General features: G+C 47.8%; 1 protein-coding gene across 2 annotated transcripts in view; it reads right to left on the bottom strand.

Moving 5' to 3' along the window:
- Positions 1 to 693: 693 nt before the first annotated feature.
- ZNF425 (zinc finger protein 425) overlaps positions 694 to 27,953 on the bottom strand; it is a 42,093-nt gene continuing 14,833 nt past the window's right edge. The window contains exons 1-4 of one of the 2 annotated variants that reach the window (XM_055284409.1): positions 24,253 to 24,381; positions 16,571 to 16,697; positions 10,223 to 10,381; positions 694 to 3,380 (exon numbers count right to left, since the gene is read on the bottom strand). In XM_055284409.1, the coding sequence (XP_055140384.1) occupies positions 1,426 to 3,380; positions 10,223 to 10,381; positions 16,571 to 16,697; positions 24,253 to 24,270 (2,259 nt within the window). In that variant the 5' untranslated portion in view covers positions 24,271 to 24,381 and the 3' untranslated portion in view covers positions 694 to 1,425. Of the gene's footprint in view, positions 3,381 to 10,222; positions 10,382 to 16,570; positions 16,698 to 24,252; positions 24,382 to 27,953 lie in introns of those variants that run through there. The other variant, XM_063641704.1, reaches the window with a different exon arrangement.

Here is a 27,953-nt window from a genome sequence, read left to right on the forward strand (position 1 = left end):
TCATACCTGTAATCCCAGCACTTTGGAAGGCCAAGGTGGGCGGATCACAACGTCAGGGGATGGAGACCATCCTGGCTAACATGGTGAAACCCCGTCTCTACTAAAAATACAAAAAACTAGCCAGGCATGGTGGCAGACGCCTGTAGTCCCTGCTACTTGGGAGGCTGAGGCAGGAGAATCACTTGAACACAGGAGGTGGAGTTTGCAGTGAGCCGAGATGGCGCCCCTGCACTCCAGCCTTGGTGACAGAGCGAGATCCATCTCAAGAAAAACAAACAAACAAAAGAGTAATGTCAAAGATTGACAGTCTGAGAGACAGATGAGGGTTTGCCAGAATAGCCTGGAAAATTATCTTATAATGTTAGATTAGGCGACAGGGCAAAAAAAAATAGTGATGTTGAGGACTGACAGTATTTTTCCCTTTGGTATTTTCCTCAGAGACCCTAATGTTAAGTATAGTTCTTTGAGAATTGACCTAACACTGTCGAAAATGCAGAGGGGTTAGATAAATAACACTGCCTGTTACTCACAGTGGTGGATTTTTAGATGATTTAAGTAAAATTCAGAAGGAAAGAACACATGGGTAATCATTTTAACAAATGAGATAGTGGAAGACATTTATGTTTAGCAATATGGAAACATTCCAAGAAACAGAAGCCCTCTCACCATCTGAGAGAAAATGAAAATCCACTATGAGAGAAAACTGAAGACTTTAATACAGATTTAAGTAAAATGGCCTGGTAATGGAAAAGCTGACTGAGGAATATGTTCCTGCCTGTAACATTTCTTCACTCAGGCTGTAGTTTCTGAATTTAATGAAGGGATTATTGGATGACACTGAAGAGATCGTTGGACTAGCAGATCAGTATGAATGTTTCCTCCACAACTGGCAGGTCTTTCCTAGGACGATTATTGAGGGAGATGTCTCTTTGACTGTCTTTGACTGGATTCTTTGGAACTTTTGTCAAGGAGCCACAGAGTTCTGCAGACCACACACCCGTCCAGTGTGTCTGTAGCCAGTATTTTGTGATTTTTTTTTTTTTTTTGAGACAAGATCTTGCTCTGTCACCCAGGCTGGAGTGCAGTGGTGTGAGCATGGCTCACTGCAGCCTCTGCCTCCTGGGCTCAAGCAATCCTCCTGCCTCAGCCTCCCAAAGTAGCTGGGACCACAAGCATGTACCACAATGCCTGGCTGACTTTTATATTTTTTGTAGAGATGGAGTCTTGCAATGTTGCCCAGGCTGGTCTCAAACTCCTGGGCTCAAGCGATCCTCCCACCTGGGCCTCCCAAAGTGCTGGGATTACAGGCGGGAGCCACTGTGCCCCATCTTACCCTGTGAATCCTTTAACCTGCCTCAACTCGAGCCAACAGAACTGCTGGCACCTCCTGAAAGCTGTGATTGCGTGACTGCTGCATGGCCTGACCTAGAGGCTGGAGGGCTTCTCCTTGGCATGCACCGCAATGTGGGTCTTGAGCGCTCCCACGTACGTGAAGCTCCTTCCACACTCATCACAAGAAAAAGGCCTCTCCCCACTGTGAAGGCACAGATGGGCCTTCAGGCTTCTCTTCTGGAGGAAGCCTTTGCCGCACTCGGGACACTGGAAGGGCCTCTCTCCACTGTGCTTATACAAGTGGACCTTCAAGCTGCCCCTGATGCAGTAGCTCTTGTCACACTCCGGACACTGGAAGGGCTTCTCCCCGCTGTGGACTCGAATGTGTTCTGTGAGCCGGTACTGTTGAGTGAAACTTTTGCCGCACATCACACAAGAGAATGGCTTTTGGCCACTGTGCTGCAGCAGGTGGCTTTTCAGATTTCCCTTGAGGCGGAAAGTCTTCTCGCATTCAGGACACTGGTAGGGCTTCTCTCCGCTGTGCAGCCTCAGGTGCTCGGTGAGCTGAGACTGATGCGTGTAGGTCTTGTCACACTCACCGCACGCGAAGGGCTTCTCGTCCCTGTGCATCCGCTGGTGGAACTTCATGGAGGCCTTCCAGGAGAAGCTCTTGTCGCACTCGGGACACTGGAAGGGCTCCTCGCCACTGTGAAGCCTCGTGTGCTCTGTGAGATGCGCGCGCCGGCGGAAACTGCGGCCGCACTCGGCGCAGGAGAACGGCTTTTCCCTAGTGTGGACCTTCAGGTGCTGCGTGAGCCGCGACTGCTGAGAAAAGGTCTTTTTGCACTCGCCGCAGGGAAATTCCTTCTGCCTGTCGTGGACTCTGGTGTGGCAGGCGAGCTTGGAGGGCCGCGTGAAGCGCTTGCCGCACTCGGCGCAGGGGAAGGGCTTTTGCTCGCTGTGCAGGCGCTGGTGGGCGCGCATGGCATTCCTCCAGAAGAAGCCCCTGCTGCACTCCGGGCACTGGAAGGGCCGCTTCCCGCTGTGCTGCAGCCCGTGGGCTTTCAGGCTTCTCTTGAGGCGGAAACTTTTGTTGCACTCGGGACACGAAAAGGGCTTCTCTCCCGTGTGAACTCTGATGTGCTCGTCCAGCTTAATCTTGTAGATGAATTTCCTGCCACATTCACCACAAGAAAACGGCTTTTCCTCGCTGTGCGTCCTCTGGTGGGTCTTCAGGGCAGCCTTCCGGGAGAAGCTCCGGCCACAGTCGGGACAGTGGAAGGGCCTCTTGCCGCTGTGCTGGGACAGATGGACCTTCATGCCCCTCTTCAGGCGGAAGCACCGGTCACACTGCGGACACTGGAAGGGCTTCTCTCCGCTGTGCAGCCGCAGGTGCTCCGTGAGCTCGCACTGCTGCACGAAGGCTCGGCCACACTCCCCGCAGCAGAACGGCCGCTCCCCGCGGTGTAGACACAGGTGCTTCTTCAGGTTGGCCCTGTACCGGAAGGTCTTGTCGCACTCAGGGCATGGGTAGGGCCGCTGGCCGGTGTGGACAACCTGATGAGTGACGAGGCTGCCCTTCAGGAAGTAGCTCTTCTCACACTCACTGCACTGGAACCGCTTCTTCTGACACCGGAGCCTCTGCGTCCGCCCGAGTTCGGACTTCCCTCTGGACGTGTTTTTGTACTTCGGGTATCTGCAGAGCTGGCTCTTGGAGTGGCTCCGTTTGTGCTTTAGCAGATCCCTCCTTACTTGGAAGACTTTCCTACAGACATAGCAGGAATAGCATCTTGGCCCTGTGGGAATTTCTAAGCACCCTGGGGTCTCCCGAGGTTTATGCCGCAGGTCTTTCTTGTCTGGATCATACGCTGTGATGCTGACTTTTTTATTTAGAGTCTCTGTTTCTCGGAGACTTGGAGACTGGAAGGTGGCTGTTTGAGCTGATAAAATCTTTCTCTCTTTCCCTCGTAAGGCAGCACACAAGTCCTGTTTTTGAGGACCATTTAAACGGCAATCCTTTTCTTTTGTCCTGAGAGTTCCTTGGTCATCTGGAGCAGAAAGAAGTATCACTCTCATCAGTGATATGTCTACCCTATAATTGGGTTCAAGGACTGTCTTTTAAAAATTTATTATTATTATTATTTTTTTTTTTTTTGCGATAGAGTCTCGCTCTGTTGTCCAGGCTGGATTGCAGTGGCGTGATCTTGGCTCACTGCAACCTCCACCTGCCGGGTTCAAGCAATTCTCCTGCCTCAGCCTTCCCAGTAGCTGGAATTATAAGCGTGTGCCACCATGCATGGCTAATTTTTTTTTTTTTAGACGGAGTCTCGCTCTGTCGCCCAGGCTGGAGTGCAGTGGTGCGATCTCAGTTCACTGAAAGCTCCGCCTCCCAGGTTCACACCATTCTCCTGCCTCAGCCTCCCGAGTAGCTGGGACAACAGGCGCCCGCCACCACACCCAGCTAATTTTTTGTATTTTTAGTAGAGACGGGGTTTCACCCTGTTAGCCAGGATGGTCTTGATCTCCTGACCTCGTGATCCACCTGCCTTGGCCTCCCAAAGTGCTGGGATTACAGGCGTGAGCCACCGCGCCTGGCCATGCACTGCTAATTTTTGTATTTTTAGTAGAGACAGGGTTTCACCATGTTGGTCAGGCTGGTCTCGAACTCCTGACCTCAGGTGATCTGCCCGCCTTGGCCTCCCAAAGTGCTGGGATTACAGGCGTGAGCCACCGCGCTTGGCCTTTTAAAAAAATTTTTTTTTCTTTTTTCTTTTTCTCTTTTTTTTTTTTTTTTTTTGAGATGGAGGCTTACTCTGTCGCCCAGGCTGGAGTGCAGTGGCACAATCCTGGCTCACTGCATCCTCCACCTCCTGGGTTCAAGCAATTCTCCCGCCTCAGCCTCCTGAGTAGCTGGGATTACAGGCACCCATCACCACGCCCAGCTAATTTTTGTATTTTTATTTTTACTTTTATTTATTTATTTATTTATTTATTTTTTTTTTTTTTTTTTTTTTTTTTTTGAGACAGAGTCTCGCTCTGTCACCCAGGCTGGAGTGCAGTGGCGCAATCTCGGCTCACTGCAAGCTCCGCCTCCCGGGTTCACGCCATTCTCCTGCCTCAGCCTCTCCGAGTAGCTGGGACTACAGGCGCCCGCCACCACGCCCGGCTAATTTTTTTGTATTTTTAGTAGAGACGGGGTTTCACCGTGGTCTCGATCTCCTGACCTCGTGATCCGCCCGCCTCGGCCTCCCAAAGTGCTGGGATTACAAGCGTGAGCCACCGCGCCCGGCTAATTTTTGTATTTTTAGTAGAGACAGGGTTTCACTGTCTTGGCCAGGCTGGTCTTGAATTCCTGACGTCCTGATCCACCCACCTCAGCCTCCCAAAGTGCTGGGATTACAGGCATGAGCCACCACGCCCGGCCTAAAATTTTTTGAGACCAAGTCTCATCTGTTGCCCAGGCTAGAGTGCAGTGGCGTGATCTCGGCTCACTGCAACCTCTGCCTCCCTGGTTTAATCAATTCTTGTGCCTCAGCCTCCTGAGTAGCTGGGACTATCCACCACCACACTCGGCTAATGTTTTTGTATTTTTAGTACAGACAAGGTTTCACCATGTTGGCCAGTCTGGTCTCAAACTGACCTCAAACAATCCACCCACCTTGGCCTCCCAAAGTGCTGGGATTACAGGCATGAGCCACCGTGCCCAGCCATTCAAGGACTGTCTTCATGTGACTAACAAAGTAGAAAAGGGAATCCCACTGATCTCAATGACTTTGTCAATCTGCCTCCTGCAGGTAAATCATATTTAACTTTTATATTCCTTTCACCATGTGTTAAGAAATAACTTAGCACGAAAAAAATTGCAAGCAAATTGAAATTCATAGTTCACATCTTGTGAACTATAAATTATCCTCAGAGGGTAAGCAGAAGTTGGAGACAGTGAAAATGAGTTACTCTGATCATCTGACTACACCATTACATCTATGAAATAAACGGCAAATATTTAAGGAGGTGGCCAGGCGCAGTGGCTCACGCCTGTAATCCCAGCACTTTGGGAGGCCGAGGTGGGCAGATCACGAGGTCAGGAGTTCGAGACCAGCCTGGCCAATATGGTGAAACCCTGTCTCTACTAAAAATACACAGATTAGCTGGGTGTGGTTGTGTGCGCCTGTAGTCCCAGCTATTCGGGAGGCTGAGGCAGGAGAATCTCTTGAACCCAGGAGACGGAGGTTGTAGCGAGCTGAGATCACACCACTGCACTCCAGCCTGGGTGACAAAGTGAGACTGTCTCAAAAAAAAAAAAAAAAAAAAAAAAAATTTAAGGAGGACAGCTTAGGGCCATATTCTTGTCTCCCTTCTACCAGAGATTTCAGGAAAGATTTTCTGGAAGAAATGCTAATAGAAAATATCTTTCTTAGGAATATAAAAATGACAGCTTACTGAATTCACAAATAACGCTGTAGAAATTTTTTCCTTTTCCAAAGAACTCTGCATTATAAGAATTATTTATTTATTTATTTATAGATTTTTTTGAGACAGAGTCTAGATCTGTTGCCCATGCTGGAGTGCAGTGGCGCGATCTCTGCTCACTGCAAGCTCCACCTCCCGGGTTCATGCCATTCTCCTGCCTCAGCCTCCTGAGTAGCTGGGACTACAGGCACCCACCACCACACCCGGCTAATTTTTCGTATTTTTAGTAGAGACTGGGTTTCACCGTGTTAGCCAGGATGGTCTCGATCTCGTGACCTCGTGATCTGCCCGCCTCGACCTCCCAAAGTGCCGGGATTACAGGCGTAAGCCACCGCACCCGGCCAAGAATGATATATTTATATAGCATAATCACTACTGTTCCCAAAGTAGAAGACATGATGACAGGAAATAGAGGAACCCGTGTTATCATTATTACCCACTAGATCTGGAAAGGGCCATTGCAGACATTCACTTAAGCCATTATATTTCAGAACTGCTTTTCCTCCAAAGTCTTGTTGAACTGGATAATAGAACTGTCTCCCCTTTATTTATTTATTTATTTATTTATTTTTTTGAGACAGGTCTCACTATGTTGCCCAGGCTAGAGTGCAGTGGCATGATCCCATTTCACTGCAGCCTTGACCTCCAGGGCTCAAGTGATCCTCCAACATTAGCCCCTACCTCCAAGTAGCTGGGACTACAGGCACGTGCCATCATGCTCAGCTAACTTTTTTTATTTTTTGTAGAGATGGGGTCTTGTTATGTTGCCCAGGCTAGTCTCAAACTCCTGGCTTCAACTGATCCTCCCACCTCAGCCTCACAAAGTGCTGGGATTACAGGCATGAGCCACTGTACCTGAGCAAACTCCGAGCCTACAGGCACCCACCACCATGCCCGGCTAATTTTTGTATTTTTAGTAGAGACAGGGTTTCACCATGTTGGCATTTTTTAATCTCTTAACCTGGGAGGAAACCCAAGTGACACTGCCCCCAGAGGACTCTCAGTGTGGTCTGTGGTCACCTTAGGGACAACACAGGTGATGTTTTCAACATGATCATATGATTTAGTAAGTTAACACTAATACCTTTTGCCTGGATTGTGACGAAAGTATATTTACCATGAATCCTCTTCCTCATCACTGGAAGTTAAATCTTCCTAAAAACATGCTTTACTATTTAACCCAGGCAGACGAGCAGCTGTGATTATTGGCTGAGCACCACCTTGTACTAAGGGAACAACATTTATTTTTAGGGATAGCTACCAAAGTTGTTAACTCTTTGGTACTCAAAAATCTTTCCAGGACTGGGTGCGGTGGCTCACGCCTGTAATCCCAGCACTTTGGGAGGCTGAGGTGGGTGGATCATGAGGTCAGGAGATGGAGACCATCCTGGTCAACACGGTGAAACCCCATCTCTACTAAAATACAAAAAATTAGCCGGGCATGGTGGGGTGCGCCTGTAGTCCCAGCTACTCGGGAGGCTGAGGCAGGGGAATCGTTTGAATCTGGGAGGTGGAAGTTGCAGTGAGCTGAGATTGCGCCACTGCACTCCAGTCTGGCCACAGAGCTAGACTCTGTCTGAAAAAATAAAAATAAAAATCTTTCCAAGCTCCTCCCATTCTATAGGATGAAGTCAAACTTTCCACCTTGGCAATCCTGGCCTCAGGTTGTCTAACACCAGTTTATGTTTTTCCTCCCATGTCCCACTATGTCCCAAGAGTAACATTCAGCTACAGGCAGGTTGGTGTCTTCTCTGTTTTCTTTTTTCTTTCTTTTTTTTTTTTTTTTTGAGATGGAGTCTCGCTCTGTCGCCAGGCTGGAGTGCAGTGGCGCGATCTTGGCTCGCTGCAACCTCTGCCTCCCGGGTTCATGCCATTCTCCTGTCTCACCCTCCCGAGTAGCTGGGACTACAGGCAGCTGCCACCACGCCTGGCTAATTTTTGTATTTTTAGTAGAGACGGGGGTTTCACCATGTTAGCCAGGCTGGTCTCGATCTCTTGACCTCATGATCCACCCGCCTCAGCCTCCCAAAGTGCTGGGATTACAGGCATGAGCCACGGTGCCCAGCCTAGTCTTCTCTGTTTTCTAAATGTAATGGATTTGTTCCTACCTTTGAGCTTCAGTTCATGTATGACCCCAACTGATTCTTCTTTCTCTAACCAAATCTGCCCATTTTTTGCTATTTATATCTTAATTCCTTTTAGAATCCTCCTGGGATATTGCTCTCTCTCTTCCGCTCCTTCTCCTCTAAATCCCTATAGCACAGAACTAGGGATTACTTACTATTTTATTAAGTCATATGCAATCTTATTTTATAGTTGACTAATTCAACTATGTATAGTTCAATATAATTGGCTAACTTAATTGCCATGTCAGTAAGACGATCAACATCTAGAATATAACAATTGTTTTATTCATATGTATACATACACATACATTATATAAAGTTTTTGCCCTTGCCTAAAATAATATTAACGTACTCCTGTGACTGTGGTAGGCACTCAGTATTGGTTAGATGAGTGAATGAATAGACAGTGGCAATGAAATGAAACCCTTGATAATTCTTTATTTATTTACTTTTTTTTTTTTTTTTTTTGGAGACAGAGTCTTGCTCTGTTGCCCAGGCTGGAGTGCAATGGCGCAATCTTGGCTCACTGAAACCTCTGCCTCCAGGGCTCAACCAATTCCCCTGCCTCAGCCTTCTGAGTAGCTGGGATAACAGGTGCCTGCCACCACGCCTGACTAATTTTTGTGTTTTCAGTAGAAACGGATTTCATGATGTTGGCAAGACTGGTCTCAAACTCCTGACCTCATGTGATCCGACCTCCTCAGCCTCCCAAAGTGCTGGGATTACAGGCGTGAGTCACCCCACCTGACCAGGGAATTCTTTTATCCTGTTGATGGGGCTTGGACACACTTCCTGGCCTGAAAGTCTCCTGCTTCAGAGGATTCCTTGACTCCCAAGAACCTAGAAAAGCATTCGCACAGCTGGGCATAGTGGCTCACGCCTGTAATCCCAGCACTTTGGGAGGCCGAGGTGGGTGGATCATCTGAGGTCAGGAGTTCGAGACCAGCCTGGCCAACATGGTGAAACCCCATCTCTACTAAAAATATAAAAACTTGCCAGGCGTGGTCGTGGGTGCCTATAATCCCAGCTACTCAGGAGGCTGAGGCAGGAGAATTGCTTGAACCCAGGAGATGGAGGTTGCAGTGAGCCCACACGGTGCCACTGCACTCCAGCCTCGGCAACAGAGTGAGACTCCGTCTCAAAAAAAAAAAAAGAAAGAAAAGCATTCGGCCGGGCACGGTGGCTCACGCTTGTAATCCCAGCACTTTGGGAGGCCGAGGCGGGCGGATCACGAGGTCAGGAGATCGAGACCACGGTGAAACCCCGTCTCTACTAAAAAAATACAAAAAAATTAGCCGGGCGTGGTGGTGGGCGCCTGTAGTCCCAGCTACTCGGAGAGGCTGAGGCAGGAGAATGGCGTGAACCCAGGAGGCGGAGCTTGCAGTGAGCCAAGATTGCGCCACTGCACTCCAGCCTGGGTGACAGAGCGAGACTCCATCTCAAAAAAAAAAAAAAAAAAAAATTAGCCAGGTGTCGGGCATGGTGGCTCACGCCTGTAATCCCAGCACTTTGCGAGGCCGAGTTGGATGGATCACAAGGTCAGGAGTTTGAAACCAGCCTGGCCAATATGGTGAGACCCCTTCTCTACTAAAAATACAAAAAAATTAGCCAGGTGTGGTGGCAGGCATCTGTAGTCCCAGTTACTCTGGAGGCTGAGGAAGGAGAATCCCTGGAACCTGGGAGGCAGAGGTTGCAGTGAGCCGAGATTGCACAGTTGGGCTCCACCCTGGGTGACAGAGCAAGACTCTGTCTAAAAAAAAAAAAATTATATATATATATAAAACTTCTTTCTGTATGAGAGTAATACATAACACAGTCTCACATTTGCTACCCTCTTTTTTCCTCTTTTTTTTTTGAGATGGAGTCTCGACCTGTCGCTCAGGCTGGAGTGCAATGGCATGACATTGGCTCACCACAACCTCCGCCTCCCAGGTTCAAGCGATTCTCCTGCCTCAGCCTCCAGAGTAGCTGGGGTTGTGGGCACCTGCCACCACACCTGGCTAATTTTTTTGTATTTTTAGTAGAGATGGAGTTTTACCATGTTGGCCAGGCTGGTCTGGAACTCCTGACCTCAGGTGATCCACCCACCTCAGCCTCCTAAAGTGCTGAGATTACAGGTGTGAGCCACCGTGCCCAGCCCACATTTGCCACCCTCTTGAGTAAAGAAAACTAACATTCTCCATCAGAACAACTTTTCTTATTGACTAGATCTAGCCAGGTATCCAAAAAGAAAGATTCAGGAAACAAGGCTAGGAAAATTAAATAATTCATGACCTTAAATCCATCTTACTCACCAAAACATAGCAACTTTCCAGTATTCTTCATGTTCAACTGTTCATCAGTAGGAGGGCTAGTTGTCCTTCTTGTTTTATCTAAGCATCCCTGTTCACTGATTAATAGCATTCTCCCTTGTTCCATCCATGTGATCAAATCTGGCTTGGAAAAAGCATACCCTGCAAATAGAGTCCACACAGACTTTGAGTTTACTGCATACTTAAATAATTTTTTGACTGGGCGTGGTGGCTCACGCCTGTAATCCCAGCACTTTGGGAGGCCAAGGCAGGCGGATCTCTTGAGGTCAGGAGTTAGAGACCAGCCTAGCCAACATAGCAAACTCTGTCTCTACTAAAAATACAAAAATTAGCTGGGCATGGTAGCGCACACTTGTAATACCAGCTACTCGGGAGGCTGAAGTGCGAGAATCACTTGAACCTGGGAGATGGAGGTTGCAATGAGTAGAGATCACACCTCTGCACCCCAGCCTGGGCAACAGACCGAGACTCCATCTCAAAAAAAAATTATTTTAAAAAATTATTATCATTATTTTATTTTATTTTTGATACAGGGTCTCACTCTGTCACCCATGCTGGAGTGCAGTGGCACAATCTTGTCTCACTGCAACCTCTGCCTCCTGGGGATCAACTGATCCTCCCACCTCAGCCTCCTGAGTAGCTGGGACTATAGGCATGAGCCACCATGCCCTGCTAATTTTGTATTTTTATAGAGATAGCGTTTTGCCATGTTGCCCAGGCTGGTCTCAAACTCCTGGGCACAAGTGGTCTGCCTGCCTCGGCCTCCCAAAGTGCTGTGATTACAGGGTGAGCCACCGCGCCCAGCCCTGTGACCTTTTTTTTTTTTTTTTTTTGAGACAGAGTATCGCTCTGTCTCCCAGGCTGGAATGCAGTGGCCCGATCTCGGCTCACTGCAACCTCCACCTCCCAGGTTCAACCAATTCTCCTGCCTCAGCCTCCTGAGTAGCTGGGATTACAGGTGCGCGCCACCATGCCTAGCTAATTTTCGTATTTTTAGTAGACAGGGTTTCACCATGTTGGCCAGGATAGTCTCGAACTCCTGACCTCAAGTGATCCGCCCACCTCAGCCTCCCAAAGTGCTAGGATTACAGGCATGAGCCACCATGCCCGGCCTCTCTCTCTTTTTTACCATTACCCACAGTAAAAATCATTTTCATAGTTGACTTTGATTCCTAGAGATGTGAGATCAAAGTTAAGTCAAAAAAATGAAAGCCGTTGAAATGACATGAATGACAATAGAATACAGCCTTACCAAGACTGTTTAGTTCAGGCCAGGTGTAGTGGCTCATGCCTGTATACCCAGAACTTTGGGAGGCTGAGGTGGGAGGACTGCTTGAGCCCAGGAGTTTGAGACCAGCCTGGGCAACATAGGGAGACCCCATCCCTACAAATTTTTTTTTTTTTTTTTTTTTTTTGTGAGAGAGTCTCGCTCTGTCGCCCAGGCTGGAGGGCAGTGGCACGGTCTTGGCTCACTGCCAGCTCTGCCTCCCGAGTTCATGCCATTCTCCTGCCTCAGCCTCCCGAGTAGCTGGGACAATAGGCACCCGCCACCTCGCCCAGCTAATTTTTTGTATTTTTAGTAGAGATGGGGTTTCACCGTGTTAGCCAGGATGGTCTCGATCTCCTGACCTTGTGATCCACCCACCTCGGCCTCCCAAAGTGCTGGGATTACAGGCGTGAGCCACCGCGCCTGGCCCAAAAATTTTAAAAATTAGCTAGGTGTGGTGGTGTATGCCTGCGGTCCCAGCTACTCAGCAGGCAGAGTTGGGACGATCACTTAAGCCCATGAGTTTGAGGCTGCAGTGAGCTGTGATTGTGCCACTGCACCCAGCCTAGGTGATAGAGAGAGACTCTGTCAAAAAAAAAAAAAAAAGACTGTTCAGTTTAAATATCCTCTGCAATGTTTCACAAAATTTTTTGAGACAGTCTCGCTCTGTTGCCCATACTGGAGTGCAGTGGTGTGATCTTGGCTCACTGCAACCTCTGCCTCCCGGGTTCAAGTGATTCTCCTGCCTCAGCCTCCTGAGTAGCTGGGATTACAGGTGTGCACCACCATGCCCAGCTAATTGTGTGAGTGTGTGTGTGTGTGTTTTTAGTAGAGACGGGGTTTCACCAAGTTGGCCAGGCTGGTCTGGAACACCTGACCTCATGATCTACCTGCCTCAGCCTCCCAAAGTGCTGGAATTACAGGCGTGAGCCACCGCACCCAGCCTTTTTTTTTTTTTTTTTTTTGAAATGGAGTCTCACTCTGTCACCAGGCTGGAGTGCAGGGCACAGTCTGGCTGGAGTGCAGTGGCACAGAGTGGCTCACCGCAACCTCTGCCTTCCGAGTTCAAGCAATTCTCCTGCCTCAGCCTCCTGAGTTGCTGGGATTACAGGTGTGCGCCACCATGCCCAGTTAATTTTTTGTATTTTTAGTAGAGACGGGGTTTCACTATGTTGGCCAGGCTGGTCTCGAATGCCTAACCTCATGATCTACTCACCTTGGCCTCCGAAAGTGGTGAGATTACAGGTGTGAACCACTGTGCCCGGCCCAATGTTTCACAAAATTAAAGGAAGCAGACAAGTTAAGGATGATGTGGATTTTAAAAAGTGATCATTATGAGAACACTGTGAGTAAATAAATAAATAAATAAATAAATAAAAGAAAACTTACAGGGAGTTAAGGAGGGAACTTCAATCATTAAACTTTTCTGATGAGATGGCTCACATACAATCCTCACTATTGAGGTACCAAAATTCTTTTTTTCTCTTCTTTCTTTTCTTTTTTTTTTTTTTTTTTTGAGACACAGTTTTACTCTGTCACCCAGGCTGGAATGCAGTGTTGTGATCTCGGCTCACTGCAACCTCCAACTCCCAGGTTCAAGCAATCTCCCACCTCAGCCTCCTGAGTAACTAGGATTACAGACGTGTGACACCATGCCGGCTAATTTTTTTTTTTTTTTTTTTAGTAGAGATGGGGTTTCACTATGTTGGCCAGGCTGGTCTCAAACTCCTTACCTCAAGTGATCTGTCCGCCTCGGCCTCCTAAAGTATTGGGATTACAGGCGTGAACCACCACACCTGGTGAATATTGAGGTACCAACATTCTTGATCAGTGAAGTGATAGAAAACAGGAGGTTGTTAAATAACAGTGATTAAGAGTTAGCGAGTAATGCAGTCTAGTGGCATAAGCCTAAAAGAAGGGTTTTTGCTGGGTGCGGTGGCTCACGCTTGTAATCCCAGCACTTTGGGAGGCCGAGGCGGGTGGATCATCTGAGGTCAGGAGTTCAAGACCACCCTGGCTAACATGGTGAAACTCTGTCCCTACTAAAAACATAAAAATTAGCCAGGTGTGGTGGCACATGCCTGTAATTTCAGCTACTCTGGAGGCTGAGGCAGGAGAATAGCTTGAACCCGGGAGACAGAGGTTATAGTGAGCTGAGATCGTGCCATTGCACTCCAGCCTGGGCGACAGAGCGAGACTCTGTCTCAAAAAAAAAAAAAAAAAAAGAAGGGTTTTCATAAATCAGCAGAGAGTCTTCAGAGTAGGCAGCAGGAAGCCTCTTCCTCTGAGCCTTTGGTGGTGTCAGCTACAGCTCAGCCCTCAGATCAAGGCTTCATCTCCAAGGGAAGTGGGTACCGCCAACATTAGCAGCACCTCAAGTACTTATGAAAAATGTAGATCCCTGGGCCTGAGCCCGAACCTGCTAAATCCTAAGCTCTGGGGCTAGGATCCGGATGTTCTGTACAGAAAATCATTGGCAGGTAATACCATTTGATTTTTAAAATTTGGAAAAATCAGGCTAAATTTTCCAAGTTGAAGGACACTAATTGTGATACCTCAAAACAACACTGGATCAGCAAACAGCTCTCATCTGTCCCACCCTGCTGGCTACTGGGCCTCAGCGTCCTCAGGTTAGCCTCTAAATGAGGGGGTGTCCCGGTCTCTTTCTGTTCTGTCTACACATTCTCCCTAGATGATCCCAAACCAGCCCCACAGTTTAAAATACCATCACTATAACGTCTTCCAATTCTGTAAATCCAGTCCTGACCCTGACATGGAATTCCAGTTTCACATACTTTGTTTCCATGGAAATGTCTACGAGCATCTCAGATGTAATGTGGCCCAAATGTGCGACCTTCCTACCCGTCCTCCTGTTAGTGAACAAAGCCACTTGCCATCAGGATACTCAAACCAAAAATCGAGGAGTTGATTCTTCTTTTTTTCCACATCTAATCCATCAGCAAAATCTGGGATTCTGCCTCTAAAGCCTATCTGGGGACCATCTTCTTCTGTCTTAATTACTACCTACCTGGTTCAGTTGCCATGAAATCGCATCAGAATGGCCAACACTCTTGGCTAGTCTCTCTCCTTTCATTGCTGTCCACTGTGATTCATTCTCCACATAGCAACCCAAGTAACCATTTTAAAAGTAAATCACTCCCCTCTGTTTAAATCCCCCCATCATCTTCCCCTTGTGCTGAGAATAAAATCCAACTCCGTATCTTGTCCTTTGGGGCCCTTCCTGCCTCGGCATCCCTTTCTCACCAGCCCTCTGTGCAGGTCCTACCACAGGCTCAGTGCAGGTCTCAACAACCTGAGCCCAGGCACTCCTACCCTGGGGCCTTTGCCCTAGTTTTTCTCTGCTTAAAATTGTCTTCCCCCTAATTTCACATGGTTGACTCTTGTCATTCATATCTCACACAATAAAATATAAATCCCCCAAGCAGGGAATGAGTCCTTCAGGCTAGACTAAGATCACTTATTATATTGATACCAGTAGAAATGGTTTTAATGAGGCCAGACGTGGTGGCTCATGCCTGTAATCCCAGCGCTTTGGGAGGCTGTGAGCAGATCACGAGGTCAGGAGTTCGAGACCAGCCTGGCCAACATGATGAAACCCCGTCTGTATTAAAAATGCAAAAAAAAAATTAGCCAGTGCGGTGGCGGGCACCTGTAGTCTCAGCTACCTGGGAGGCTGAGACAGGAGAATCACTTGTACCCAGGAGGCAGAGGTTGCAGTGAGCGGAGATTACGCCACTGCATTCCAGCATGGGTGAGAGTGAGACTCCATCTGAAAAAAAAAAAAAGAAAGAAAGAAATGGTTTTAATGCTACAAGAATGTGTCAGAATAAGCTGGATAAGCAGCAAGTTATAATTTCCCCAAATTTCTCTTTAATCTTTTTAATCTACTCCTTGAGTATGTCCCTAGAGTTACCTAAGTGTCCCATCCCACTGCTCTCTCCTCCCTTCCTCTACCCTTTTCTTGCCTGTTATATTCACACCATGCACTATGTTGCATCCCAGCTTATTCTCACTTAATCACTCTGTCCCCTTCATGGAACCAATAGTTCCTTGAAGATGAGAAATTCATCTTATTCAGGCAGGCAACACACTAAGGAGGCATGAAAGTATTAAAGAAACAAAAGAATACACTTTTTAAAAAAGAGGGGCAATTAGATTACTTAGTCATTTTTTTTTTTTTTTTTTTTTTTTTTTGAGACGGACTCTTGCTCTGTTGCCCAGGCTGGAGTGCAATGGCACGATCTTGGCTCAATGCAACCTCTGCCTCCCGGGTTCAAGCGATTCTCCTGTCTCAGCCTCCCAAGTAGCTGGGATTACAGGCATGCGCCACCATGCCCGGCTAATTTTGTATTTTTAGTAGAGACAGGGCTTCTCCATGTTGATCAGGCTGGTCTCGAACTCCTAATCTCAGGTGATCTACCCACCTGAGCCTCCCAAAGTGCTGGGATTACAGGCGTGAGCCACCACACCTGGCTAGATTACTTAGTAATTCTATTTGTGGGAGAAATGGGGGAGGGTTAAGGTGGGAGCCGGGCGCGGTGGCTCACGCTTGTAATCCCAGCACTTTGGGAGGCCGAGGCGGGCGGATCACGAGGTCAGGAGATCGAGACCACGGTGAAACCCCGTCTCTACTAAAAATACAAAAAAATTAGCCGGGCTTGGTGGCGGACGCCTGTAGTCCCAGCTACTCGGAGAGGCTGAGGCAGGAGAATGGCATGAACCCAGGAGGCGGAGCTTGCAGTGAGCTGAGACTGCGCCACTGCACTCCAGCCTGGGTGACAGAGCGAGACTCCGTCTCAAAAAAAAAAAAAAAAAAAGGTGGGAGACAGAGAATTCAGAGTATTAATAATACTGAAGGCAAAGATACCACTAGATAAAAAGGAATTTAATATTCCCAGGCCATTATAGGAAAACGGAGGAGACATTATGAATGTAAACTGGGCACAGTATCATATACAACCAGCCCATGGTTCATACAGGGAAGGAAGCCTGCTACTATTAGGTTGGTTCCTAAAAAGTGATTCCATAGAAGCCCATCTTACCCAGGGAATCAAGGGTCTCGTAATTGGTCTTCATCTCTTGCCTATACATTTGCTTCTGCCACTTCTCCAGGATCTCCCACTCTTGTTCCGAAAAATAGAAGGCCACATCATCAAATGTCACAGTTACCTGGAATCACAAATAGTATACACATACATTTTTACTTTACAGCTACTTTGTTTTTCAATGTCTATTACTTTATTGAGATACAGAAAGAAAACATGTTAATTATTTCTGGATGGTGCCATATTATAAAATAAACAACAAAGAGTTCACAAATGTTCACTGGAGCCAAGTAAAATGAATGAATGGGCCAGGCGTGGTCGCTCACACCTGTAATCCCAGCACTTTGGGAGGCCAAGGTGGGTGGACCACCTGAGGTCAGGAGTTCGAGAGACCAGCCTGGCCAACATGGCAAAACCTCATTTCTATAAAAATTAAAAAATTAGCTGGGCGTGGTGGCACATTCCTGTAGTCCCAGCTACTCAGGAGGCTGAGGCAGGAGAATCGTTTGAACCCGGAAGACAGAGGTTGCAGTGAGTTGAGATCCTGCCACTGCACTGCAGCCTGGGCTACAGAGTGAGCCTCTGTCTCAAAAATAATAAAAATAAACTAAAATGAATGAATGAATAGCAGGCCTTTGAGCATAAAGACCATCTGAAAAGGGATGCTTTACTTAGCAGCAACCAGTTACTGCTGTGGAAGACTGGGTCCAGTATTGCTGGATGTGTCAGTTTTTGAAAAATGTTTTACTTTGAAATAATTATAGATTCACAAGATATTGTAAAAACAGCACAGAAGGCTTCCATGTAAGTGTGCCTACTACTTGGGAGGCTGAGGCGGGAGGACTGCTTAAATTCAGGAGTTCGAAACTGGCCTGGATTTTTTTTTTTTTTTTTTTTTTTTTGAGATGGAGTCTCACTCTGATGCCCAGGCTGGAGTGCAGTGGCACAATCTTGGCTCACTGCAAGGTCTGACTCCCAGGTTCAAGTGATTCTCCTGCCCCAGCCTCCCAAGTAGCTGGGATTATGGGGTGTGCCACCATGCCTAGTTCGAGAGACCAACCTGGCCAACGTGGCAAAACCTCATCTCTACTAAAAATACAAAAATTAGCTGGGCGTGATGGCACACCTGGATTAAGGCACGAGCCACTACGCCTGGCCCAAAAATTATTTTTAAAAAGGTTCCATGTACCCTTCACCCAGTTTACCCAAAAGGTCATATTGTATATTATAGTACAATATCAAAACAAGTAAACTGACATTGGTACAATGTGTGCATATAATTCTGTTATTTCATCGCATATGCTCACTCATTTAACCACCACTGCAATCAAAAAACACAACTACAATCAGCCTTTGTATTCACAGGTTCCACATCCATAAATTCAACCAACCTTACATCAAAACTGCTTTAAAAACAAAAGCCAGGTATGGTAATCCCAGCACTTTGGGAGGCTGAGGTGGAAAGATTGCTTGAGCTCAAGTTTGAGACCAGCCTGAGCAACACAGCAAGACCTCATCTCTATTAAAAAATAAAATAAAGTAAAAATTTAAATAATGTATTTTAAAATGCAAGAATAAAATACACTACAAATTTTTAAAAATCCAGCATAACTATTTACATAGCATTTATACTGTATTAGGTATTATAAATAATTGAGACATGATTTATGTACAAAAAGATGTGCACGGGGTGTATGTAAATTCTACCATTTTATATAAGGGACTTGAGCATCCATGGATTTCGCTATCTGTGAGGGGTCCTGGAACCAATCCCCTGCGGATACTGAGAGACAACTGCATCCCATCACCACAAAAAGCTCCCTTGTTCCAACCCTTTATAATGACACCCACGAATCTATTATCGATCACAATTCTGCCATTTCAAGAATGTTGGCTGGGTATAGTGGCTCACGCCTGTAATCCCAGTACCTTGGGAGACTGAGGCAGGCAGGAGTTTGAGACCAGCCTGGCCAACATGGTGAAACCTCGTCTCTACTAAAAATACAAAAGTTAGCCAGGCATGGTGGCACATGCCTGTAGTCCCAGCTGCTCGGGAGGCTGAGGCAGGAGAATTGCTTGAACCTGGGAGGCGTAGTTGGCAGTGAGCTGTGACTGTGCCACTGCACTCCAGCCTGGGTGACAGAGTGAGACTTTGTCTCAAAAAAAGAAACAAACAAAAAAAGTTATATAAATGGAATCACATGGTATGCGACCTTCTGAAATTGTCTTTTTTCTCTCAGCATAATGTCCTTGAGATCCATCCAAGTTGTCATGTTTACCAATATTGTCATGTGCCACATGATGCTTCAGTGAGAGACCACATACACAACAGTGGTCCTATAAGATTATAATATTGCATTTTTACTGTACGTTTATGTTTAGATACACAAATACTTACCATTGTGTTACAACTGCCTACAGTATTCAGTACAGTAACATGCTGTACAAGTTTGTAGCCTAGGAGAAATAAGCTATACCATACACCCTAGGTGCGTAGTAAGCTATACCATCTAGGTTTTTGGAAGCATACTCTGATGTTTGCACGACCACAAAATTGCCTAACAATGTGTTTCTCAAAACACATTCTTGTCGTTAAGCAACCCAGGACTGTATTTCATTTCTTTTTTTATTGCTGAGTAGTATTCCGTGGTATGGATGCACTAGTTTGATTAGCCATTCACCTACTGAGAAATATTTTGGTTTTAACTTTTTGGATATTAACAAAAGAGCTGTTATGGACAATCATGTACAGGATTTGGGGTGGGCATGTTTTTATTTTTCTGGGATAAATGCCCAGGACTACAGCTACTGTGTCATATGATGAGTATATGTTTAGTTTTTAAAGAAAATGCCAAACTATATTCCAGAGTGGCTGGGCCATTTTACATTCCGTTTTTTTTTTTTTTTTTTTTTTTTGAGAGGGAGTCCTGCTCTGTGGCCCATGCTGGAATGCAGTGGTGTGATCTTGGCTTACCACAACCTCCGCCTCCTGGGATCAAGTGATTATCCTGCCTCAGCCTCCCGAGCAGCTGGGACTGCAGGCGTGCGGCACCATGCCCGGCTAATTTTTGTATTTTTAGTAGAAATGGGGTTTCTATGTTGGTCAGGCTGGTCTCGAACTCCTGACCTTGTGATCCGCCCACCTCAGCCTCCCAAAGTGCTGGGATTACAGGCCTGAGCCATTGTGCCTGGTCGCCATTTCACGTTGCCTACCAGCAATCTATAGACAGCATTTCTTAGCACCCTCGCCAGCATTTGGCAATGCCACTACTTTTAACTGTTCTAATAGGTGTATAGTGATCTCTAACTGTGGCTTTAATTTGGTTTTCCTAATGAGTAATGATGTTAAACATCTTTTTATGTGTTTTTTCCCATGCATATATTCTCTTTGGCGAAATGCCACTTTATATCTTTTGCCCATTTTCTTTTTTTTGTTTTTTTTGAGACGGAGTCTCGCTCTGTCGCCCAGGCTGGAGTTCAGTGGAGCAATCTTGGCTCACTGCAAGCTCCGCCTCCCAGGTTCACGCCATTCTCCTGCCTCAGCCTCCTGAGTAGCTGGGACTACAGGCGCCCATCACCACCGCCGGCTTTTTTTTTTTGTATTTTTAGTAGAGACGGGGTTTCACCGTGTTAGCCAGGATGGTCTCGATCTCCTGACGTCGTGATCCGCCCACCTCGGCCTCCCAAAGTGCTGGGGTTACAGGTGTGAGCCACTGCTCCCAGCCATCTTTTGCCCATTTTCTAATTGGATTTTTTTTTTAACTGTCCAAGGAAGATTCTTTTTTTTTTTTTTTTTTTTAATAAAGATGGTGCCTTGCTACGTTGCACAGGCTAATCTGAAACTCCCGGGCTCAAGCAATCCTCCTGCCTCAGGCTCTGGAAGTGCTGGGATTATAGGCATGAGCCACCTTGCCTAGTTGAGCTCTTTATGTAGTCTAGATAGGAGTCCTTTGTCAAATATGTGGTTTGCAAATTTTGGCCCCAGTCTGTATCTTTTCACCCTCTTAACATGATCCTTCAAAAAGCAAACGTTTTAAATTTTGATTATGTCCAATTTATCACTTTTTTCCCTTTATTGATTGTGCTTGTGGTACAACACCAGGGACTTCCCACTGTGCCCTAGGTTCCAGAGATTTTCTCCAGTGTCACCTTCTACAGGTTTTGTAGCTTTGTTTTACATTGAGACATGGGTTTTTTTCTTTTTTTGTACACGGAGTCTCGTTCTGTCACCCAGGCTGGAGTGTAATGGCACAATCTCGGCTCACTGCAACCTCCGCCTCCCGGGTTCAAGCAATCCTCCTGCCTCAGCCTCCTGAATAGCTGGGATTACAGGCATGTGCGACCATGCCCAGCTAATTTTGTATTTTTAGTAGAGACGGGGTTTCACCATGTTGGCCAGGCTGTTCTTGAACTCCTAACCTCAGGTGATCCACCCACCTCGGCCTCCCAAAAGTGCTGGGATTACAGGTGTGAGCTACCACACCTGGCCTGGGATGCCTCATTTTCTTAAAGAGAAACTGGAAACATAGATCATTCTATGTGAAATCATGTTGGCAACTAAAATTCCCAATTATAACAGGGTTGTTTCAAACAAAATGTCTGCAAGCCATGATTGGCTGACTCTTGGACCATTAACCTACAACCTGTAGTATGGACTGAACTAACCAGGGTGGCTCTTCCTGGGTATTTGAGGACAGATCCACTTTGGCAATAGGGAAGCAACAGAACATGTGTAACTTTTGAAAATTCCATTTTCACTCCTTTCAGATTCTGTGCTATAAATATAGATGACAGCCTAAAAGAAAAGCACTGGACATCTTGAAAGATGGCTAAGGCTCTTCCCAAGTGTATAGAAAATGTTGGTCAGAAGCATTACAATTCTCCCAGTAAGAGAATCTAGGAGACCTAACGTTTGACACTTAGGATTTTGGAGTAAAAGTTTCAGAGCTAAAATTCTATCTAAACTATCATAAGCTCTGAAAACTGAAGTATCAGCTATTATGACAAACAAGTTCAAACTTGTTTTATTTTTATTTATTTTTCGAGGCGGAGTCTCGCTCTGTCCCCAGGTTGGAGTGCAGTGGCACAATCTTGGCTCACTGCAACCTCTGCCTCCCAGGTTCAGGAGATTCTTCTCTCTCAGCCTCCCAAGTAGTTGGGATTACAGGCGCCCACCACCACACCCGGCTGATTTTTCTATTTTTAATAGAGACGGGGTTTCGCCATGTTGGCCAGGCTGGTCTGGAACTCCCGACCTCAGCTGATCCACCCGCCTCGGCCTCCCAAAGTGCTGGGATTACAGGCGTGAGCCACTGCGCCCGGCCTTGCTATTTTGTTTTTTTTTTTTGAGATGGAGTCTCACTCTGTCGCCCAGACTGGAGTGCAGTGGTGCCATCTCTGCTCACTGCAAGCTCCGCCTCCCGGGTTCACGCCATTCTCCTGCCTCAGCCCCCCGAGTAGCTGGGACTACAGGAGCCCACCACCATGCCCGGCTAATTTTTTGTATTTTTAGTAGAGACGGGGTTTCACCGTGTTAGCCAGGATGGTCTCGATCTCCTGACCTCGTGATCCGCCCGGCTGGGCCTCCCAAAGTGCTGGGATTACAGGCGTGAGCCACTGCGCCCAGCCTGGCCTTGCTATTTTTTAAAAAATTTATTTATTTTTGAGATGGAGTTCCCTCTGTCGCCCAGGCTGGGGTGCAGTGGCGCGATCTCGTCTCACTGCAAGCTCTGCCTCCCGGGTTCACGCCATTCTCCTGCTTCAGCCTCCCAAGTAGCTGGACTACAGGCCCCCGCCACCACTCCCGGCTAATTTTTTGTAATTTTAGTAGAGAGGGGGTTTCACCGTGTTAGCCAGGATGGTCTCAATCTCCTGATCTCATGATCCGCCTGTCTCGGCCTCCCAAAGTGCTGGGATTACAGGCATAAGCCACCGCGTCCGTCCGGATGGCCTTCTTAATTTTACAACGCGATTTAAACCAAATTCCTCTACAGTTTTATTGTACCTCACCCATGTGTTTTTGTTGTTGTTGTTTTGTTTTGTTTTTGAGACGGAGTTTCGCTCTTGTTGCCCAGGCTGGAGTGCAATGGCACGATCTCCGCTCACTGCAACCTCTGCCTCCTGGGTTCAAGCGATTCTCTTGCCTCAGCCTCCCCAGTAGCTGAGATTACAGGCATGCACCACCATGCCAGGCTAATTTTGTATTTTTGGTAGAGACGGGCTTTCTCCATGTTGGTCAGGCTGGTCTCGAACTCCCGACCTCAGGTGATCCGCCCGCCTCGGCCTCCCAAAGTGCTGGGATTACTGGCGTGAGCCACCACACCCAGTCATCCATATGTTTTCCACCTATAAAATTCCCATTTATGACCATATTTACAATTAGCATTAAACTGCTACAGTGGAAAGGAAAATCAAGAAAACGATTTTTCCTTGCCTATCCCAAATAATACATTAGCAAAGAAACTGTTACATTTTCTATGAACTCAATGTACAAAGAAGAGCTACCACAAACTTTCCCAGAACAGAGAGGAATATTCCTGGAGGTTCCCAACCATTTAAAGAGGAGAGAAAAAAAGAAAGCCTGGCTATAGAAACACAGCTTGAAGAAATCAAAAAGAATCTGTACCTGCCAAAGGAGGCTGGGGAAAAGGGGTGGGAGGCAAAAGGGAAGAATCAAATGCAAATAAGGAGCATTACATTCGTAAGATTATAAAATTTCATTGGGGGCACAAGAAAAACTTGCACACTTAAGCAAGTTATACTTAACTGAATGTAACAGGGTTTCCTGGATTAAGCCTCAGGACATGCCTTTCAAACTCTAAAACCGGTGCTCAAATTTTCAATACTACATTGCAATACTACAGCATTTACGGTAAATTCGATTTACGCTAACCACGCAATTCATTTTAAGTTTTCTGTCCTTTCCTAGAGGGAGCGGTCTCCAATTTCTCTCAGTTCCAGTTTTCCCTCTCCTTTTTCTCATCTGCTTAATACTGATGTGCTTCTCTGAAGCTACCTTCAGCAGGAGAGCACGGGCCCCAGAGAGACCCCGAGGTTCAGAGCCCCGACACTGAAGGCAGGGACAGCGTTGTTGATCTGAGCCTACAATAGGCCGAGAAACAGATCTTTCCCACCCGGATTCTTTCTCCCAAACCAACTTTTATTTATTTATTAAACAGACAGGGTCTGGATGTTGCCCAGGCTGGAGGGCAGTGGCTATTCACAGGCGCGATCCCACTAACGATCAGCACAGGAGTTTTGCCCTGCTCGGTTTCCGAGCTGGGTCGGTTCCCCCTCCCTGGGGAACCTGGTGGTCCCCGCTCCCGAGAGGTCACCACACAGATGCAGACCTCGGAGGCACTGCGCGATGGACCCAGCGCATAGACAGCGCAGAGCTCCCAGGCTCAAGCGCTGCTCCCGCCTCAGCCTTCCGAGTGGCCGGGGCCACAGACGCGCGCTGCCAAGCCCGGCCAGACTAGCTTTTCCCCAGGTCAATTCCAGAACAGCACACGCAGCAAGACTCCGCCTTCTCCAGCCCAGCCCGGAGCTCAGTCCGTGGGCCACTGCCAACCCCCAGGCCCAGGCCCCCGCCGCCCCACTCCCTGGACGCGGACCCCAATCCAGCTGCGACAGGAACCCGAGTTTCGACAGAGCCTGCATTCTCCACCGGCCCCTCTTACCGAAGCCGGCTCGGCCATGGCGGTTCCGCACGAACCGGCCTCGCCTGGCACGGCCTCCCCTCCGCTCCGCCCCAACCCGACTCCCAAGACCTGCCCGGCTGGCCCCCAAACGTAGCTCGAGCCGGGCGCGGTGCATGCTGGGACTCGGCGCCCGGCAGCGGGGGCCGCTCCGCCCCATAGCGCCCCCTGCGGGCGGGAGGAGCGGCGCCGCCCGGGGGGTCGGTCCTCAGAGGAGGGGCCCGGGCACCCTCCGTGCAGGCCGCAGCACGCGGGTCTTTGAGGGACGCTCGTTCTCCCGGATCTGCATGCGAGGGACGCGGTCGGAGACGAGATGAGGGACCTGACGGGAGGGGAAACGGAGGGGCAGGTGAACATGCAGAGAGCAGGAACAGGGAGAGAGTAGGGACAGCGACTGGGAGACGCGCTCCACAGAAACCCAGACTGAGAGGCAGCGAGAGGGTAGTGTCCGGTGCGGTTCCTTCCAAAGCCGCCCCCAAGTCAGGGATGAGCTCGAAGGCTTCGTTTGTGAGGGGGTCCTGGGAATCCAGCGAGGCCGAGTAGGTGGTGGGGGGCCCGCAGTGGCCCGGGGTGTCCGTCCCGCCGGGGGCGCGGAGGCCGTGGGGGCCCCGGGCTTGTCCCGTCGGGGACGCGGAGGAGGGGTCCGCCCACCACCTCCGGTCCCCGTGGGTGCAGCGCCCTTCTGGGCTCCCCGAGCGTCCACGCTCCCTCCTTGGCAGAGAAAGGCCTCGGGCAGAGACCCCATGCGGAAGCCACCCCGGCCTCGGGGCCGCCTGCGGGGACTCAGGGTCGCCCAGGGATGCGGGCCGGGCACCCCTAGCCCCCAGTGGGAGACTGTGAGAGAGCGGGAGAAGACGGAGGAGGCCATGACACAGCGTGAAAAACACGGGGACGCAAAAGCAGGGGAGAGGTGGGAAGACGCAGAAGGGGAAACCAGGGAGAGACAGGAGAGAGAGGGCAAGGAAGGGAGTAGCGATTGTCTCCAGAAAATCAACCTCGCATTCTGTCCTAGTCATGTTTTAGGTGTCAGGCTAAAGTAACAAATGAAAAGTGTGCAGTTAGGAAAGGGTGTCCATGAGAAATAAAATAGTCCCTGCATAGGCTGAGGAGCGTGTGCACATCTGTATTTGTCCCGGAATCGTGAAATGCAGATGCACCTTACCGATTAAAGGGTTAAAAAAAATCTTACATTAAAACTAACGTTTTGGCCGGGCGCAGTGGCTCACTCCTGTAATCCCAGCACTTTGGAAGGCCGATACGGGCAGATCACGAGGTCAGGAGATCGAGACCATCCTGGCTAACACGGCGAAACCCCGTCTCTACTAAAAATACAAAAAAATTAGCCGGGCGTGGTGGCGGGCGCCTGTAGTCCCAGCTACTCGGGAGGCTGAGGCAGGAGAATGGCGTGAACCCGGGAGGCGGAGCTTGCAGTGAGACGAGATCGCGCCACTGCACTCCAGCCTGGGCGACAGAGCGAGACTCCGTCTCAAAAAAACAAAAACAAAACAAAACAAAAAACGTAACGTTTCTTTGGGTGTAAAGTTCTATGAATTTTCACGTATGTATGGATACGTGTAGTAACCACTGTAACCAGGATACGGAAGAGCCCTGTCCCACCCTGAAACTCCCTGTGCTGCCGTTTTCTTCTGTGCTTCATTTGCTTTATAGTCACTCCCTTCCACACCTGGACCCCTGGGAAGGACTGATCTGCTCTTGGAACCTAGTTTTCTCTTTTTAGAAATGGTGTATAAATGGAATCATACAGTATGATGTAACCTTTTGTGACTGGCTCCTCAAAAGCGTAATGCTTTTGTGATTCATCCATGTTGACGAAGAGTCAAACTAAAATATTTAGAAGTTTATTCTGAGCCAGATATGAGTGAGGAAGGCCAAGGTACTGTCTGAAGAGGTCCTAAGAACATGTGTCCAAGGTGGTTGGGTTACAGCTTGATTTTACACGTTTTGGGAAGACTTAAGACATCAGTCAATACATGTAAAGTATACACTGGTTCTGTCAGGAAAGGCGGGACAACTCCAAGCGGTGCTTACAGGTCATAGGCGGATTCAGCGATTTTCTGATTGGCAATTGGCTATCTGAAGACCAAGTTCATAGAAACGAGTGTCCGGGTTAAGATAAGTGGAGACCAAGATTCTTAGGATGTCTCGTAGTGACTGGCTTTAGGTGGCAAAAATTTCCTATTTAAACCTTTAAAAGGTGCTAGATTCTCTGGCCGGGCGCAGTAGCTCACGTCTGTAATCCCAGCACTTTGGAAGGCTGAGGCAGTAGGATTGCCTGAGCCCAGGAGTTGAAGACCAGCCTGGGCAACATGGCGAAACCCCATCTCTACAAAAAATACAAAACTTTGCCGGCACGGTGGCAAAGAGGTTAATCTCAGCTATTTGGGAGGCAGAGGTGGGAGGATTACTTGAGCCTGGGAGGCGAAGGTTGCAGTGAGCCCAGATTGTACTGACACTACAGCCTGGGTGACAGAGGAAGACAGAGGGAGACTCTGTCTCAAAAAAATAAAATAAAATTATAAAATAAAATTATATATATATATAGTTTGTTTGTTTGTTTGTTGGGTTTTTTTCCAGACGGAGTCTTGCTCTGTTGCCTAGGCTGGAGTAGAGTGGTGTGATCTCGGCTCACTGCAACTTCTGCCTCCCAGGTTCAAGCGATTCTCCTGCCTCAGCCTCCCGAGTAGTTGGCATTACAGGTACGTGCCACCACGCTGGGCTAATTTTTGTATTCTTAGTAGAGATGGGGTTTCACCGTGTTGGCCAGGCTGGTCTTGAACTCGACCTCGTGATCCACCTACCTCAGCCTCCCAAAGTGCTGGGATTACAGGCATGAGCCACCATGCCTGGCCCTATATTTTCATATAAATATATAATATATACGGCAAAGAAGCATATTTGGGGATAAAATATTTTGATTTTCTTCTTTGTCATGCAATGTTATGCCAGAGTCAGGTTGGAAACTAAGCCGTTATATAGGGTTAAATAAAACCCTTCTGGTGAGATTTTTATGGTTTGTAGGGCGTGACTCCCTATGTCCCTTAGTTAGAAATTTGGACAAGAAAGGAAAAAAGGTCATAATTTAGTTGGTATCCTTATCATTGTGTGTGAAAACAGTTTATTTATTTTTTATTTTTATTTTTTTGAGACAGAGTCTTGCTCTGTTGCCCAGGCTAGAGTGCAGTGGCTCGATCTTGGCTCACTGCAACCTCCACCTCCCAGGTTCAAATGATTCTCCTGTCTCAGCCTCCTGAGTAGCTGGGACTGCAGGTGCATCCCACCACGCCTGGCTAATTTTTATATTTCTAGTAGAGACAGGGTTTCACCATATTGGTCAGGCTGTTCTCCAACTCCTGACCTCAGGTGATCCACCCACCTCGGCCTCCCAAAATGCTGGAATTACAGGCATGAGCCACTGTCCTTGGCCTACAATAGTTTTATTTTAATCACTGATAGTATTCCATGTTATGATATACTAAAGAGTATCCATTGAAGGATATTTGTATTTTTTCCCGTTTTATTATTCTTTTTATTTATTTATTTATTTATTTATTTATTTATTTATTTATTTATTTTCTGAGATGGAGTTTCACTCTTGTTGCCCAGGCTGGAGTGCAATGGCGCAATCTCGGCTCACCACAACCTCCGCCTCCCATGTTCAAGCG

The sequence above is a fragment of the Symphalangus syndactylus genome, chromosome 6 (genome assembly GCF_028878055.3).
Source record: "Symphalangus syndactylus isolate Jambi chromosome 6, NHGRI_mSymSyn1-v2.1_pri, whole genome shotgun sequence".
In the NCBI taxonomy this organism is placed as follows: Eukaryota; Metazoa; Chordata; class Mammalia; order Primates; family Hylobatidae; genus Symphalangus; species Symphalangus syndactylus.